The sequence below is a fragment of the Neofelis nebulosa genome, chromosome 6, assembly GCF_028018385.1.
Source record: "Neofelis nebulosa isolate mNeoNeb1 chromosome 6, mNeoNeb1.pri, whole genome shotgun sequence".
Classification (NCBI taxonomy): domain Eukaryota; kingdom Metazoa; phylum Chordata; class Mammalia; order Carnivora; family Felidae; genus Neofelis; species Neofelis nebulosa.
The window spans coordinates 4,268,385-4,284,247 of NC_080787.1; the positions used below are offsets into that span (position 1 = coordinate 4,268,385).

The 15,863-nt window shown below is 37.5% G+C and overlaps 1 protein-coding gene across 2 annotated transcripts; it reads right to left on the reverse strand.

The window, feature by feature from the left end:
• Nucleotides 1-4,879: 4,879 nt before the first annotated feature.
• LOC131515519 (olfactory receptor 2J3-like) lies at nt 4,880-10,790 on the reverse strand. 2 transcript variants are annotated; one of them, XM_058736223.1, is made up of 2 exons: nt 10,664-10,790; nt 4,880-5,992 (listed from the first exon to the last, which is right to left on the reverse strand). In XM_058736223.1, the coding sequence occupies exons 1-2, from the start codon at nt 10,686-10,688 to the stop codon at nt 5,079-5,081; spliced, it is 939 nt and encodes a 312-aa protein (XP_058592206.1). In that variant the 5' UTR covers nt 10,689-10,790; the 3' UTR covers nt 4,880-5,078. The 2 variants fall into 2 exon arrangements, with proteins under 2 accessions (XP_058592206.1, XP_058592205.1); XM_058736222.1 differs by lacking the exon at nt 10,664-10,790 and having other exon boundaries at nt 4,880-6,023.
• Nucleotides 10,791-15,863: the final 5,073 nt, after the last annotated feature.

Here is a 15,863-nt window from a genome sequence, read left to right on the forward strand (position 1 = left end):
TTACTGTCTTACACATTTCAAGCATGAAACATGTTATTTAACTATAGTCACCTTGCAGTGCATTTGATACCAAGAAATTATTCGTTGTACAGCTGAAGTCTTGTACCCTTTGACCAGCATCTCCCCGTTCCTGCCATCCAGCCCCAGGCCCTGCTGCTGATTTTTAGATTCCACATATGAGTGGTATCACACAGTATTTGTTTTTCTGTCTGGTTAGTAATTCTTAGCCTAATGTCCTCTAGGTTTTTCCATGTTGTCACAAATGACAGAATTTCTTTTTGTAGCTGGATAATATTCCTTTTCGTGTATATATATATATGTAAATTATATACATATATTTACATATGTAATATATGTGATTATATATAAGTTGTATATGTAATTTATATATAATTATTTATATTTTTGTGTATATGATATACAAATATACACATATAAAATATATATGATTTTATATATGAAAAATATATATATTGCATCTTCTTTATCCATTCATGCACCAATAGACACATGTTATTTCCATGTCTTACCTACAATGAATAAAGCTGTCATGAACATAGGAGTGCTGATTATCTCCTCAAGATACTGATTTAACTTCCTTTGGATATTTTCCCTGAAGTGGATCATATAGGGGTTCTATTTTTAATTGGTTGAGGAACATCCATACTGCTTTCTTCTTTCATTTTTTTATTTAATTCATTTGTTCCTCTCTTTGCCTTCTCCACCTTCTAGAGGCCACCTACATGCCTCAGTTGTTGGCTCTTTCCCCCATCTCAAAGCCAGCAGTGTATTTCCTCTTATCTCTGACCCCCTGTCTCCCTCTTATAAGGACCCTTGTGATTACATTAGCCCACATAGATAATGCAGGATAATCTTCCAATCTGAAGATCCTTAATTTATTCACATCTGTAAAGTCCTTTTGCCATGTAAGTAATATACAACCACAGATGTCAGGGATTAGGATGTGGACACCCTGACAAAAGAGAAGGAGGAGGCACTGCTAAATCTATCACACCACCAAATATATATACAATAAATGATGAAACTCTGAAAATAAACTTTGGTGACCACCATGGTAATAATGGCTTCTTGGAGGAATTAATAAGGGATGATTGATTGTAAAACTAGGATGTAAAATTAAGCAAAAACAGAATTCTACCTAATTTTAATGTATCTGCCCACAAGACACTATAAATTACCAATAGAAAGATAATAACTTCATAACAGACAGCCCAAGTGTCCATCAATAGATGAATAGATAAAAAAGAGGTAGTGTGTATAGGTAGTGTGTGTGTGTATACATATATGTATATATATGTACATACATGATATATAACAGAATATTATATGTATATATACATACAATGGAATATTGAATGAATATTATTCAGCCATCAAAAAGAATAAAATCTTGCCATTTGCAGTGACATAAATGGAGCTAGATAGTGTTATCCTAGTGAAATAAGACAGTCAGAGAAAGACAAATACCATATGATTTCACTCATACATGGAATTTAAGAAACAAATAAGCAGAGGAAAGAGAGAGAGAGAGAGAGAGAGAAACTAAAAAAACAAAAAACCCCCAAAAAACAGACTCTTAACAATAGAGAACAAACAGATGGTTACCAGAGGGGAGATGGGCAGGGGGATGGGTTAAATAACTGATGGGGATGAAGGAGGGCACTTGTTGTAATGAGCACTGGGTGTTGTATGGAAGTGTTGACTCATTGCATTGTACACTTGAAACTAATATTACATTGTATGTTAACCTACTGGAATTTAAATAAAAACTTAAGAAAAAAATTCCTGGCAGGCAACAATATCACTAATATCACAATGTCACTTCTATGGTATTCATGCCAATAAATGAATAAATTGAATGTAATCATGCATAAGTAAAACTTTAATTGAAAGATAATTATATTAAATAAATGGTCTATACTCTTCAAAAATTTTAGGCCCATTAAAGACAAAGGAAGACTAAGAAATGTTTCCACATTAGAGCACAGTAAGAGATGTAGTACCTAAATCCAACTTGTGATCCTGGATTAGATCTTTTCTTCAGGAAATACTCCCATGAGCACTTAGGCGTAAGTATGTGTATTATTCTCCATATATTGCAGAGAAATATTTAAAGTGCATATTAACATTACATTACTATAGACAGAAAATGATAACGCACCCAGGGTAAGGTGTTAACATTTGTGGAATCCAGTGAAGGTCTACAGTAAGTGTACGTACTATTTACTTTTATGTAAGTTGTTCTTATTGTTGTTGTGCTTGTAAAATTATAATAAGAACAGGATGAATGTGAATTTGAAATTGTTATTATTTTTGAAATCACTTGATGTTGTAATGACATAACCAGTGACCCGCCAGCCCCATATTTGTCAAACATACAGAAGACATGACCCTGAAGACAACAGAAGAACCGAGAACGAATGCACCTGCTATAAGCCAGAGCTGATTTCTGTGATGACCTGGATGGCGTGCCTGTGCTAGTAATCCTGTACTGCTGAGGCACAACAGAGACATAATCAGGCGTGTGTGTATTCTGCACAGGAGCAAGTATAAGATGAAGTGGGAAAAGACTGGGAGACACCTGTCTGGCTGAGGGGGAGAGATTTCCTGGGGCCAAACAGCAGCTGGCACATCAGTGGATTTGGCCACCAATGGCAGCTGGGAGAAGGCCAGATCCATCGCTGGTTCTTCAGGAAGGTTGCCTATTGCCGAAATCCATGCATGCTGTGTAAATGCCAATTTTCCAAAAGTTAGTTTGAAGTTTAGACTTGGCAATGGGATGATCCCATGGGTGTTGGTGACCCTAAAAGGGACCCCCAAAGCTAAAAATCTATTGTCATTACTCTGTTTTTGCCACATGCAAGTTAAGCTTAGACAAGTGCCCAACTATAGCTCAGGTCATGATCTCGCAGTTTGTGAATTTGAGCCCCACGTTGGGCTCTGTGATGACAGCTCAAAGCCTGGAGCCTGCCTAGGATTCTGTGTCTCCTCTCTCTCTGCTCCTCCCCTGCTCACATTCAGTCTCTGTCTCTGTCTCTGTCTCTCCCTCTCCCTCTCTCTCTCTCTCTCTAAAAAATAAATAAACATTAAAAATTAAAAAAAAAAACACTAAAGTTAGATACTGGGACACTCTGGTACTACATAAGACAACCCAAATAGTAAGATTTCCATAGTGCAAAACGATTTGAAGAACCAAGCTATTTTTCTTGTTTTTTAAAGTTTGTTTTGTTTTGTTTTGTTTTGTTTCTTTGTGATGGTTCACCATATGTGGTCACAGTTATTCACTAAAAGTTCATTTGTATGGGTGATTCTTGGTTTTTCATTTCTTAGACAGTAGGTAAGGACAAGTGAATATACACCATATTGTTGTTTATACCTAGTTGGTCATAAAGGAAGGATCACAGATACACAAAGGAGAAGAGAAAGTCAACAGAAACTAACAAGGTAGTTTCAACCACAGAGGAAATGGAGGGGAAGTTTGGGGATGTATTTTTCATCTTAATAATCTAGGAAATAAGGTTGTTTTTTTTTTTAACTTTTTTTTCAACGTTTTTTATTTATTTTTGGGACAGAGAGAGACAGAGCATGAACAGGGGAGGGGCAGAGAGAGAGGGAGACACAGAATCGGAAACAGGCTCCAGGCTCCGAGCCATCAGTCCAGAGCCTGACGCGGGGCTCGAACTCACGGACCGCGAGATCGTGACCTGGCTGAAGTCGGACGCTTAACCGACTGCGCCACCCAGGCGCCCCAGGAAATAAGGTTTTAATCATCATATCTAAACTTTAAAGGCCTCAAAAACTACAAATAAGATTTGGTTTACCATACAAAACTCAGATTTCAAGATTTTACTTTACAGTGAATTGTCCTTCATCTGCTCTAGCTGAATAATACAGCTGCCAGTTTAGTGTTATGTACACACCACACTTATTTCATAAGGAGATGGTTGGCAAACATATAGGTAACAAAACTGCTACTTTTATAAAATAAATACATTTATTTATATGGAAAATATATAAGTTGATTTTCATTATGTACTTTCTAATCTCAAACATTCAAATTATATCAAGCCTAAAAAGAAAACTAACATTTTCCATAAGCTTTTTTTTCAAAATGATTGAATGATTTTATATTCCATAAACAATGTGTGATACCTCCAATTACTTCATAGTTTTGCAACATTTGGGATTGTTATATTATCTATATGTTTATAGACATTTTACTGTGTGTTCCATATGCTTTTATCACAAAATTTTTCTACTCTATTTTCAGGTAATTCTTTCAAACACCAATTGGATTCATGCAGTCATTTCCAGAGCTTAGAAGTCTGTCTGCCTCAGATATTCCTTACTGCTCCTCAGGCTAACCGTGTGCCCCAAACACTCCTAATAATCCCTGGCCTTTAATGACCCTAACCTTACAGGTTATATCCCACAACTCTTTAAGTGATTTCCACCTCTTATACACTTCCCACTGCCTCGAGAAAGAAACACAATATGCTTATGTTTACTTCAGTATTTCAGAGACTTTCTTGTTATAATTCATAAAACTCATTTTCTTACTGCTGCTATAGGGTATTAAAGAATACAGACCAAAATTCCTCTCTACATTAATTCCAAAAAGAATAACAGGATTTCAGAAAAGATTTAAGATATTTCACTATGTCTTTAGTTAAACCAAAAATAGAAAACAAATTTTAGGGCAAATTCTTCCTTAAAAGGAAAAAATTATAAGACAATAGTCTAGGTTTTTAAAAATTAAGTGTATCGTCATTCTACAGGAATTTTATTTCTTAATTTCAATTAAGGATAGGATACCTTTGTTTTATTTATTGTACCATGGAAAATACTGATTTTTGATCTTTGTTTTACATGGATGTTTTCTCCATTGGAGAGTGATTAGTATTTAGGCAGACTGTTTAATTCATATCTGTGAGTCAGAGCTCTGTGGTCCTGAGAGACACACACTCCACTGGTGCTGAGTGAGTAAATGGGAGAGAAGATGATGGATGTATGCAGACAAGTCCTTACTGAGGAGGCACTGTGTTGTCCTGTGAAGGTCATGAGTGCACAGGCCTCTCCTGTCCCACTAGTCTCCTTACTGCCCCTCTTACATCTTTGTTTCTGAGAGTGTAGATTAGAGGGTTGAGGCTAGGTGTGACAACAGTATAAAAAAGGGCAATGAACTTGCCTTGTTCTTGAGAACTTCCTGATGGTGGCTGCAGATATATGCACAAGATTGGAATGAAAAAGAGGGACACAACCATAAGATGGGATCCACATGTTCCAAAGACTCTCTGAAGTCTGGTTGATGACTGCAACCTCAGCACAGTATGGGCAATGGCAACATATGAGCTGAGAATCAGGATGAGTGGTATGAAAACAAAAATGGAGCTTGTGATTAGGAGGGTCAGCTCATTAGCACGGGTATCAACACACGATAATCGCAGCAGTGCTGGAACTTCACAGAAGAAATGGTCCACTTGGTGATGTCCACAGAGGGGGACCCAGAAGGTAAAGGAGGAATGAAGTGCTGAGTTGGTAAAGCCACTGACCCAGGAAGCCACAGCCAACAGGTGGCAGAAACGAGGGTTCATGAGCACGGTGTAATGTAGGGGTCTACAGACAGCTGCATAACGGTCATAGGACATGACCAGCAGGAGGACACACTCTGTGGTTCCCAGTGCAAGGGCAAAGTAAAGTTGAGTCATGCAACCGGCATAAGAGATGGTCTTTTCTGGGCCCCAGAGATTGACCAGCAACTGAGGGATGGAGCTGGTGGTGTAGCAGAGATCCAGAAAAGAGAGGTTTGAGAGGAAGAAGTACATGGGAGTGTGGAGATGGGCATCCAGGTATGACAAGACAATAATAAAAAGGTTGCCTATCAATGTCATCAAGTAGAACATCAAGATAAGCACAAAGAGAACTACTTCCAGATGAGGCCAATGTGAAAAACCCAGTAGAATAAAGTAGCCTTCAGAACTTGCATTTTTCCCCTTCATCATTCTTTCCTTGTTACCTGAGAAAAGAATCACATACTTCCCCAAAATGTAAGAAAATGCTCCAAGAATCATAGGGACACATGGAAAAGAAACAGAAGCCAGTTTAAAAGGACTACCACTGTTCAACGCTGGGACATTTTGGGCATTAGGAGAAATTATGCTAATGAATTGAGAGAAGTAAGAATCCAAAACTTTATAGTGATATATTTATAAATTATTAGTGGAGAAGAAAATATTATTTCTGTCAGTACGGATCCTAATAATGTAGAAGGAATAATAATAGAAGGAATGGTAGAGTTAAAAATGGTAAATAGATACTAAAAACTAGTGAATGAAATATGAGAAACAGGATATTTACATGCTCTAAAATACCTCCCCACTAATTACCTGTTAATTACAAAATGAAGAATAGTAAACTTCACAAGAGAAAAATGTGGTGGATGAACATCACAAGATTAGTCAATATTAACAATATTAATAATACATTAGTCAATATTAATAATACAATATTGACAACACCAGTGTTGAGACAAACCAACATCTTGCACCTACTGACATGATGCTCTGAGCAGGACATAATGTCACTCAGTGACATTCCTGCCAAAAATGCACAGCCCGATTTCAGCATTGAAGACACATGAGACCAACTCAAATTGAGACAAGCTGGACAAAATAGCTGTCCTGTAACCTTCAAAAATATTCAGTTAAATGAAGACAAATAAAGGCTGAGGAATTGGTCTAGACTAAGGAGACGAAGGAGACACATTATCTAAATGGGGGGCCCTGCACTGGGAAAACATAGCTATTAGCAGCCTATTTCAGAGTATTGGAGAAATATGACTTTTGACTATGGATTAGATAATAATATTGTATTCATATTACATTTCCTGTTTTGTCAACTCTGCTGTTATGTAAAATAAAGTTCCTGTTCTTAGGAAATCAACATCAAAGTATTTAAAGGTAAAGGGACATGATGTCTCTTACTTAGTCTCCAATGGCCAGAAAAAGAGATGATGATAGGTAGGTAGTTAGGTAGCTAGGTAGGTATGTAGGTAGATGGATAGAAAACATCTTTCTAGACACAATATAAACTACTGCTGGATCTGTAAAGGGTTAGTGGTGGTTCTTTGTACCACTTTTGCAGCTTCTCTGTAAATTTTAAATTTCACCAGAATAAAAAATTTCACAAATTAAATATAAAATTAAAAAATTTCCCACTTTTATATTTTATCCAGATATTTGCCATGTTATAGTAACATAGCTTCTTAACTGTCAAATTCTCATTTATCCCAGGGTGATATCTGGGTAAACAGTAATTGGAAACTTCCTCACATAACTACAGAAGAAAATTTCCATGAAACAAATGATCTTTTTTTGATGAATAGCTTTAGTTTCCTTTTCAACATATTCAGGCTGTGTTCCATTAATGGGATTATAAAAAAACAACAACAGAATAACTTTAATTCCAATAATCTCTCATGGACAAAAAGTCATGATGAACATCAAATCTATGACCAATTTCAAAATGTTTTCTGTAGCACCCCCTTATCCACTGGGTTCCAAGACCCCCAGTGGATGCCTGAAACAAAGGTTAGTACCAAACCCTATACATACTATTGTTTTCCTATAAATACATGCCTATATTAAGTTTAATTTACAAATTTAGGCACAATAAGAGATTAACAACTATAATAAAATGGAACAATTATAATATACTGTAGTGAGAGTTATAGGACTATGGTGTCTCTCCCAAATATCTGATTGTACTCACTCTTATTCTCCTTATGATTCTGTAAGATAACACTATGCCCACCTGATCAGAGATGTAGTGACAAGAATGACCCAGGCATGTGACCTAGCGTTGGGCTGCAATTGACTTTCTGATGAACCCTCAGGAGGATCATCTGCTTCCAGAGGCCATGGTTGATCGCAGGGTCACTGAAACTACAGAAAGTGTTACCTCAGATAAGGGAACTACTGTCCACAGGGTGAAAATTCTGGAGCTTCAGTTAAATATTTTTGTAGGAAGACCATTCTCTTCTGACTGTTTAGTTGCACTCAGGACTTGTTTCTAGACTGAAAACTAGGGAACAAGTAGAAATACAAAAAAGGCAGATGGACAACATCAACTTACAGATACTCATAATATGAACAAGGCCAAAAATCTTAGTTTTGGTGAACATATCTGTGACATGGACTGGGGAGAAAGTGATAGAATGCTTCCCATGGGACATGTGAATGTAACTGAATTTGAAAAGAATTTTTAGGAATGTAAGATACAAATTATTTGAGAGAGCAAAGGAGGAAGAGTGCGAGTATGGGGTTGGGGGGGGAGCGGGAATAGAAAGTAACCCGATTATAGTGTGTAAAGCTGAATCTGTGTCTGTCACAGGCCTGATGAAGGTGTTCACGTGATTTCTTTCTCTCCAAGATGAGAATGGAGATAGTGTTTGAATTCTGAGCATAATTTATAATTTCCACATATATTTTTATTTTCCAACTTCAGAAGAATTCTGAATATTTACTGAAACTAATGAATGGCTATTTATCTTTTAATATACTGTGCCTAATGAGTCTTATGTTTCTTTTTGTTGTTAAAAAAATTAATCACTTTCATAATAGTTATACCTCTTATTCTTTTTCTCTTGCGGGTTTTGAATCTGTCTTGGGAGAGATTGATGCTATCTTTTCTCTTACAGTTAGTGTGACAGGGCTCTGCCTCATTCAGTTTTGCTGCATCTGTCTCCACCTTCCACAGCCAGGTCTCCCTCACACTTCTTAATAAGCTACAGCAAAAACAGAAGGAAATCACAACAGAGACACCTGTAGTTGCCTCTCAACTTGCTCACCTTCTACAAACATAACTCTTGAAAAAGATGTTGGAAGTGGCTACTTGATTGAGTTTCAGCAGGAAAGTTAGAAACAGTTTGGCTCAAGCCTGTACGACTGACTCAACCTCATCACTCTTAACCATTAACTAGTTGTTACATGAAACTAAGCCACTTTCTACAGCTCAGAAACCATCCAGGATAATCACACAAGTGCGTTGCTTAAAAATAAATTCCTTGTAAGTAAACAGAAGTTTAGTTCAAGGAATTATTATACCATGGGAGAGAGTAATTATAAAGATGTAGAGATCTGTAAAGGGTAACTTGGACCGAGATACAGTATCCAAGAAAATAAACTTGGAAGGGGGGCTCCCTCTCCATGGCTGAGAATCAGACCTCACCAAAGAGGAGTGGCTGCAGCCCACTGGGTGAAGACATCTGCTTTGACTGAAACAAACAACAGTAACAGATGGTAAATCATAAAGATCACTTCACTTAGGAGTCACTGCTATTTGAGAGATGAAGGAAAAATCCTGAGATTCCTTTTTAATTTCCCTAGAATGGGAGATAATACATCATGAGATATATGATCCCAAATGCCAGTGCCCCTTCTAATGCAGATATAACTTTCTCCTTCTTTACACAGTTACCTGGACAACTTAGTGCATTAGCTGAAAGTGTAGCAGTGAGGTGTCTGTTGCAAGGCTCGTCCTTAGCATTCTACAGAACTTAGAAAGGGGAAGGAGATGAGGAATGAACGGTTACCAGACACAACTAGAGAAAAGGTAGGAACTCTATGGTTTAATTTTCTTCTTACTGGAAGGGAGAGAAGTGAAGACTTTATCACTAGTTGCTTTGGTAGGCTATAGAATGAAATATCTTCTTTCTTTTTTTTGAGGAAAAGACCTGAGTCTTTTCCTGTCTACAAATCACTGGCCAGCTTACTTTTTTCTTACTTTAGTCTTTTTATGCTCTTACCTAGTGCTTAATTAGTTAGTACTCATGCGTCCTGTGTCTGTCCACATTCCCTTTATCTGTCTTCATGATCTATACCCTCCTTCCTGGAGGACCTACCTGACCTCTGGTTTTCATCTCCTTGTAATTACCAACATAAATGTGTGCCCACACCATACATTCTAGTCCTCTATATCATAGGACAACAGAGTCTGGAAATTACTGTGATTACCATTGCTACAAAAGAGAGTCCTGTGTTTACCCAAAAGATTTGGTTTAGTTGAAAGGAGGACCTTATTAGAACATGCAGTGTATCAGGGGATGGACCCTTTTCCTACAGCAACTGGAGCCTTTACGTAAATAAAATAATTCTCTTGATTAGAGCCATTGGGAGGGTAAATCCCAGAGAGGCAATTATTGCCCTTCCAAGAGTTGTCCTGGTTGGAACAGTTTCTGAGGGATATCTTCCACATGATACCACACTGTTGTACTAATATAACAATGAATCTACAGACCAACCATCACTGACAAACATGCTTTAAGCTGTGTCGATAGGGAAGGGAACGGGTTTCCCTGAATTACCTGAAATTTCCCCCCCAATTCCTTACCATGCTAAGGGTCAAATCTGAGGGATAACTTGTCAGAAATATTCCAATCTGGGGAAGGAAAGGAATTATGAAACATTTTTAAGTGTAATACGTAAAGACTATACAAAACCTATATCATGAGCTTATACATTAATGAACACTTTTACATTTTACATTGTTTCTACCTAATATATTCCATTTGACCAAAGAAATCTTGGTATGAAAATCATATTATAATAAGATTACATTTTAAAAATAGCAATTGTTAGGGCACCTGGGGGGCTCAGTTGGTTAAGCATCTCACGTTAGCACAGGCCATGATCTCTCAGTTTGTGGGTTCAAGTTCTGTGTCGGGTTCTGTGCTGACATGTGAGAGCCCAGAGACTGCTTCAGATTCTGTGTTTCCCTCTCTCTCTGCACTTCCCTTGCTCATGCTCTCTCTCTCCCTCAAAAATTAAGGACCATTTTTAGATGCCAATCAGGTATTTCCTTTTCTATTTTTAAGTTTTTAAAATACAATTTATTGTCAAATTGGTTTCCTTACAGCACCCAGTGCTCATTCCAACAGGTGCCCTCCTCAATGCCCATCACCCACTTTCCCCTCTCCCCACCCCCATCAACCCTTAGTTTGTTCTCAGTATTTTAAGAGTCCCTTATGGTTTGCCTCCTTCCCCCTCTGTAACTTCCCCTCTCCCCGTTCCTCTCCCCCATGGTCTTCTGTTAAGTTTCTCAGGATCCACATATGAGTGAAAACATGGTATCTGTCTTTCTCTGCCTGACTTATTTCACTTAGCATAATACTTTCCAGTTCCATCCATGTTGCTACAAATGGCCAGATTTCATTCTTTCCCACTGCCAAGTAGTGTTCCATTGTATGTATAAACCACATCTTCTTTATCCATTCATCAGTTGATGGACATTTAGGCCCTTTCCATAATTTGGCTATTGTTGAAAGTGCTGCTATAAACATTGGGGTACAAGAGCCCCTATGCATCAGCACTCCTATATCCCTTGGGTAAATTCCTAGCAGTGCTATTTCAGGGTCATAGGGTAGATCTATTTTTAATTTTTTGAGAAACCTCCACACTGTTTTCCAGAGTGGCTGCACCAGTTTGAATTCCTACCAACAGAGCAAGACAGTTCCCATTTCTCCACATCCTCGCCAGCATCTATAGTCTCCTGATTTGTTCATTTTAGCCACTCTGACTGGAGTGAGGTGGTATCCGAGTGTGGTTTTGATTTGTATTTCCCTGATGAAGAGCGACGTTGAGCATCTTTTCATGTGTCTGTTGGCCATCTGGATGTCTTCTTTAGAGAAGTGTCTATTCATATTTTCTGCCCATTTGTTCACTGGATTTTTTTTGGGGGGGTGTGGAGTGTGGTAAGTTCTTTATAGATTTTGGATACGAGCCCTTTGTCTGATATGGCATTTGCAAATATCTTCTCTCATTCCATCAGTTGCCTTTTAGTTTTGTTGATTATTTCCTTTGCAGTGCAGAAGCTTTTTATCTTGATGAGGTCCCAATAGTTCATCTTTGCTTTTAATTCCCTTGCCTTTGGAGATGTGTCAAGTAAGAACTTGCTGCAGCTGAGGTCAGAGAGGTTTTTTCCTGCTTTCTCCTCTAGAGTTTTGATGGTTTCCTGTCTCACATTCAGGTCCTATATCCATTTTGAGTTTATTTTGTAAATGGTGTCAGAAAGTGGTCTAGTTTCATTCTTCTGCATGTTGCTATCCAGTTCTCCCAGCATCATTTATTAAAGAGACTGTCTTCTTTCCATCGGATATTCTTTCCTGCTTTGTCAAACAGTAGTTGGCCATGCTTTTGTGGGTCCAATTCTGGAGTCTGTATTCTATTCCATTGGTCTGTGTCTGTATTTGTGCCAATACCGTGCTGTCTTGATGATTACAGCTTTGTAATAGAGGCTGAAGTCTGGGATTGTGATGCCTCCTGCTTTGGTCTTCTTCTTCAATATTAATTTGGCTATTTGGGGTCTTTTGTGGTTCCATACAAATTTTAGGATTGCTTGTTCTAGCTTTGAGAAGAATGCTGGGCAATTTTGATTGGGATTGCATTGATTATGTAGATTGATTTGGATAGTATTGACATTTTGACAATATTTATTCTTCTAATCCATGAGCACGGAATGTTTTTCCATTTCTTTATATCTTCTTCAATCCTTCATAAGCTTTCTATAGTTTTCAGCATACAGATCTTTTACATCGTTGGTTAGTTTTTTTTTTCCCTAGGTATTTTCTGATTCTTGGTGCAATTGTGAATGGAATCAGTTTATTTCTCTTTCTGTTGCTTCATTATTAGTGTACAAGAATTAAACTGAATTCTGTACATTAATTTTGTATCCTGCGACTTTGCAGAATTCATTTATCAGTTCTAGCAGACTTTTGGTGGAGTCTATTGGGTTTCCCATGTAGAGTATCATGTCATGTGCAAAAAGTGAAAGCTTGACTTCATCTTTGCCAATTTGGATGCCTTTGATTTCCTTTTTTGTCTGATTGCTGATACTAGAACTTCCCACACTATGTTAAACAGCAGCGGTGAGAGTGGACATCCCTGTCATGTTGCTGATCTCATGGGAAAGTTCTCAGTGTTTCCCCACTGAGGATGATATTAGCTGTGGGCTTTTCATACATGGCTTTTGTAATGTTTAAGTATGTTCCTTCTATCCCTACTTTCTCGGGTTTTTATTAAAAAAGAATGCTGAATTTTGTCGAATGCTTTTTCTGCATCTATTGACAAGATTATATGGTTCTTATCTTTTCTTTTATTAATGTGATGTATCACATTGGTTCATTTGCGAATGTTGAACCAGCCCTGCATCCCAGGAATGAATCCCACTTGATCATGGTGAATAATTCTTTTTATATGCTGTTGAATTCAATTTGCTAGTATCTTGTTGAGAATGTTTGCATCCATATTCATCATGGATATTGGCCTGTAGTTCTCTTTTTTTGCTGGGTCTCTGTCTGGTTTGGGAATCAAAGTAATGCTGGCTTCATAGAATGATGAGTCTAGAAGTTTTCCTTCTCTTTCTATTTTTTGGAATAGCTTGAGAAGGATAGGTATTGTCTCTGCTTTAAATGTCTGGTGGAATTCCCCAGGGAAGCCATCTGTTACTGGACTCTTATTTGCTGGGAGATTTTTGATAACTGATTCAATTTCTTCACTAGTTATGGGTCTGTTCAAACTTTGTGTTGCTTTCCATTTGAGTTTTGGAAGTGTGTGGGTGCTTAGGAATTTGTCCATTTCTTCCAGGTTTCCAGTTTGTTGGCATATAATTTTTCATAGTATTCCCTGATAATTGCTTGCATTTCTGAGGGATTGGTTGTAATAATTTTATTTTCATTCATGATTTTATCTACTTGGGTCACCTTCCTTTTCTTTTTGAGAAGCCTGGCTAGAGGTTTATCAATTTTCTTTATTTTTTCAAAAAACCAACTCTTGGTTTCATTGATCCGCTCTACTTTTTTTTTTTTTTTAGATTCTGTATTGTTTATTTCTGCTCTGATCTTTATTATTTCTCTTCTTCTGCTGCGTTTGGGGGGGGGGGCTTTGCTGTTCTGCTTCTAGTTCCTTTAGGTGTGCTGTTAGATTTTATATTTGGGACTTTTCTTGTTTCTTGAGATAGGCCTGGATTGCAATGTATTTTCCTCTCAGCAAGGCTTTGCTTCATCCTAAAGCTTTTGGATTGTTGTATTTTCATTTGTTTCCATATATATTTTAATTTCTTCTCTGATTGCCTGGTTGACCCATTCATTCTTTAGTAGGGTGTTCTTTAACCTCTATACCTCCATGCTTTTGGAGGTTTTCCAGGCTTTTTCCGGTGGTTGATTTCAAGCTTCATCGCATTGTGGTCTGAAAGTACGCATGGTATGATCTCAATTCTTGTATACTTATGAAGGGCTGTTTTGTGACACACTATGTGATCTATCTTGGAGCATGCTCCATGTGCATTCGAGAAGAAAGTATACTCTGTTGCTTTGGGATGCAGCATTCTAAATATATCTGTCAAGTCCATCTGATCCAATGTAGCATTCAGGGCCCTTGTTTCATTATTGATTCTCTGTCTAGATAATCTATCCATTGTTGTAAGTGGGGTATTAAAGTCCCCTGCAATTACCACATTCTTATCAATAAGGTTGCTTATGTTTATCATTAATTGTTTTATGTATTTGGGAGCTCTTGTATTCAGCATATAGACATTTATAATTGTTAGCTCTTCTTGATGGATAGACCCTGTAATTATGATATAATCCCCTTCTTCATCTCTTGTTACAGCCTTTAATTTAAAGTCTAGTTTGTCTGATATAAGTATGGCTACTCCAGTTTTCTTTTGACTTCCAGTAGCATGATAGATAGTTCTCCATCCCCTCACTTTCAATCTGAAGATGTCCTCAGGTCTAAAATGAGTCTCTGGTAGACAGAAAATAAATGGGTCTTGTTTTTTATCCATTCTGATACCCTATGTCTTTTGGTGGGGGCATTTAGTCCATTTACATTCAGTGTTATTATTGAAAGATATGGGTTTAGAGTCATTGTGATGTCATGACTGTTATTCAATGTAGTATTGGACGACTTAGCCTCAGCAATCTGATAGTACAAAGGAATAAAAGGCATCCAAATCAGCAAGGCAGAAGTCAAACTTTCACTCTTTGCAGATGACATGATACTCTATTTGGAAAACCCAAAAGATTCCACCAAAAACTGCTAGAACTGAGCCATGAATTCAGCAAAGTTTCAGGATATAAAATCAATGCACAGAAACCGGTTGCATTCCTATACACCAATAATGAAGCAACAGAAAGATATATCAGGGAACTGATCCCATTTACAATTGTACCAAAACCCATAAAGTACCTAGGAATGAACCCAACCTAAAATATGAAAAATCTATACACTGAAACTATAGAAAACTTAAGAAACAAATTGAAGAAGATACACACACATACGCACGCACACACACACACACACACACACACACACACACACAAAGAAAATATTCCATGCTCCTGGATTGGAAGAAGAAACATTGTTATAAAGTTGATACTACCCAAAGCAATCTACATATTCAACGCACTCCCTATCAAAATCACACCAGCATTCTTCACAGAGCTAGAAGAAACAATTCTGGTATGGAACCAGAAAGACCCCGAATAGCCAAAGCAATCTTGAAAGAGAAAACCGAAGCTTGAGGAATCATACTCCTGGACTTCAAGATGTATTACAAAATGGTAATCATCAAGACAGTATGGTACTGGCACAAAAACAGTCAGATAATGAAACAGAATAGAGAACCCAGCAATGGACCCACAAACGTATGCCCAACTAATATTTGACAAAGCAGACAAGAATATACAATGTAATAAAGACAGCCTCTTCAGCAAATGGTGTTGGGAAACTGGACAGTGACCTGCAGAAAAATGAACCTGGACCACCTTCTTACACCATACACAAAAA

What these genes read in the sequence shown, in the direction of transcription:
- LOC131515519 (XM_058736222.1), bottom strand. Translation starts at nt 6,023, where the DNA reads ATGATGAAGGGGAAAAATGCAAGTTCTGAAGGCTACTTTATTCTACTG.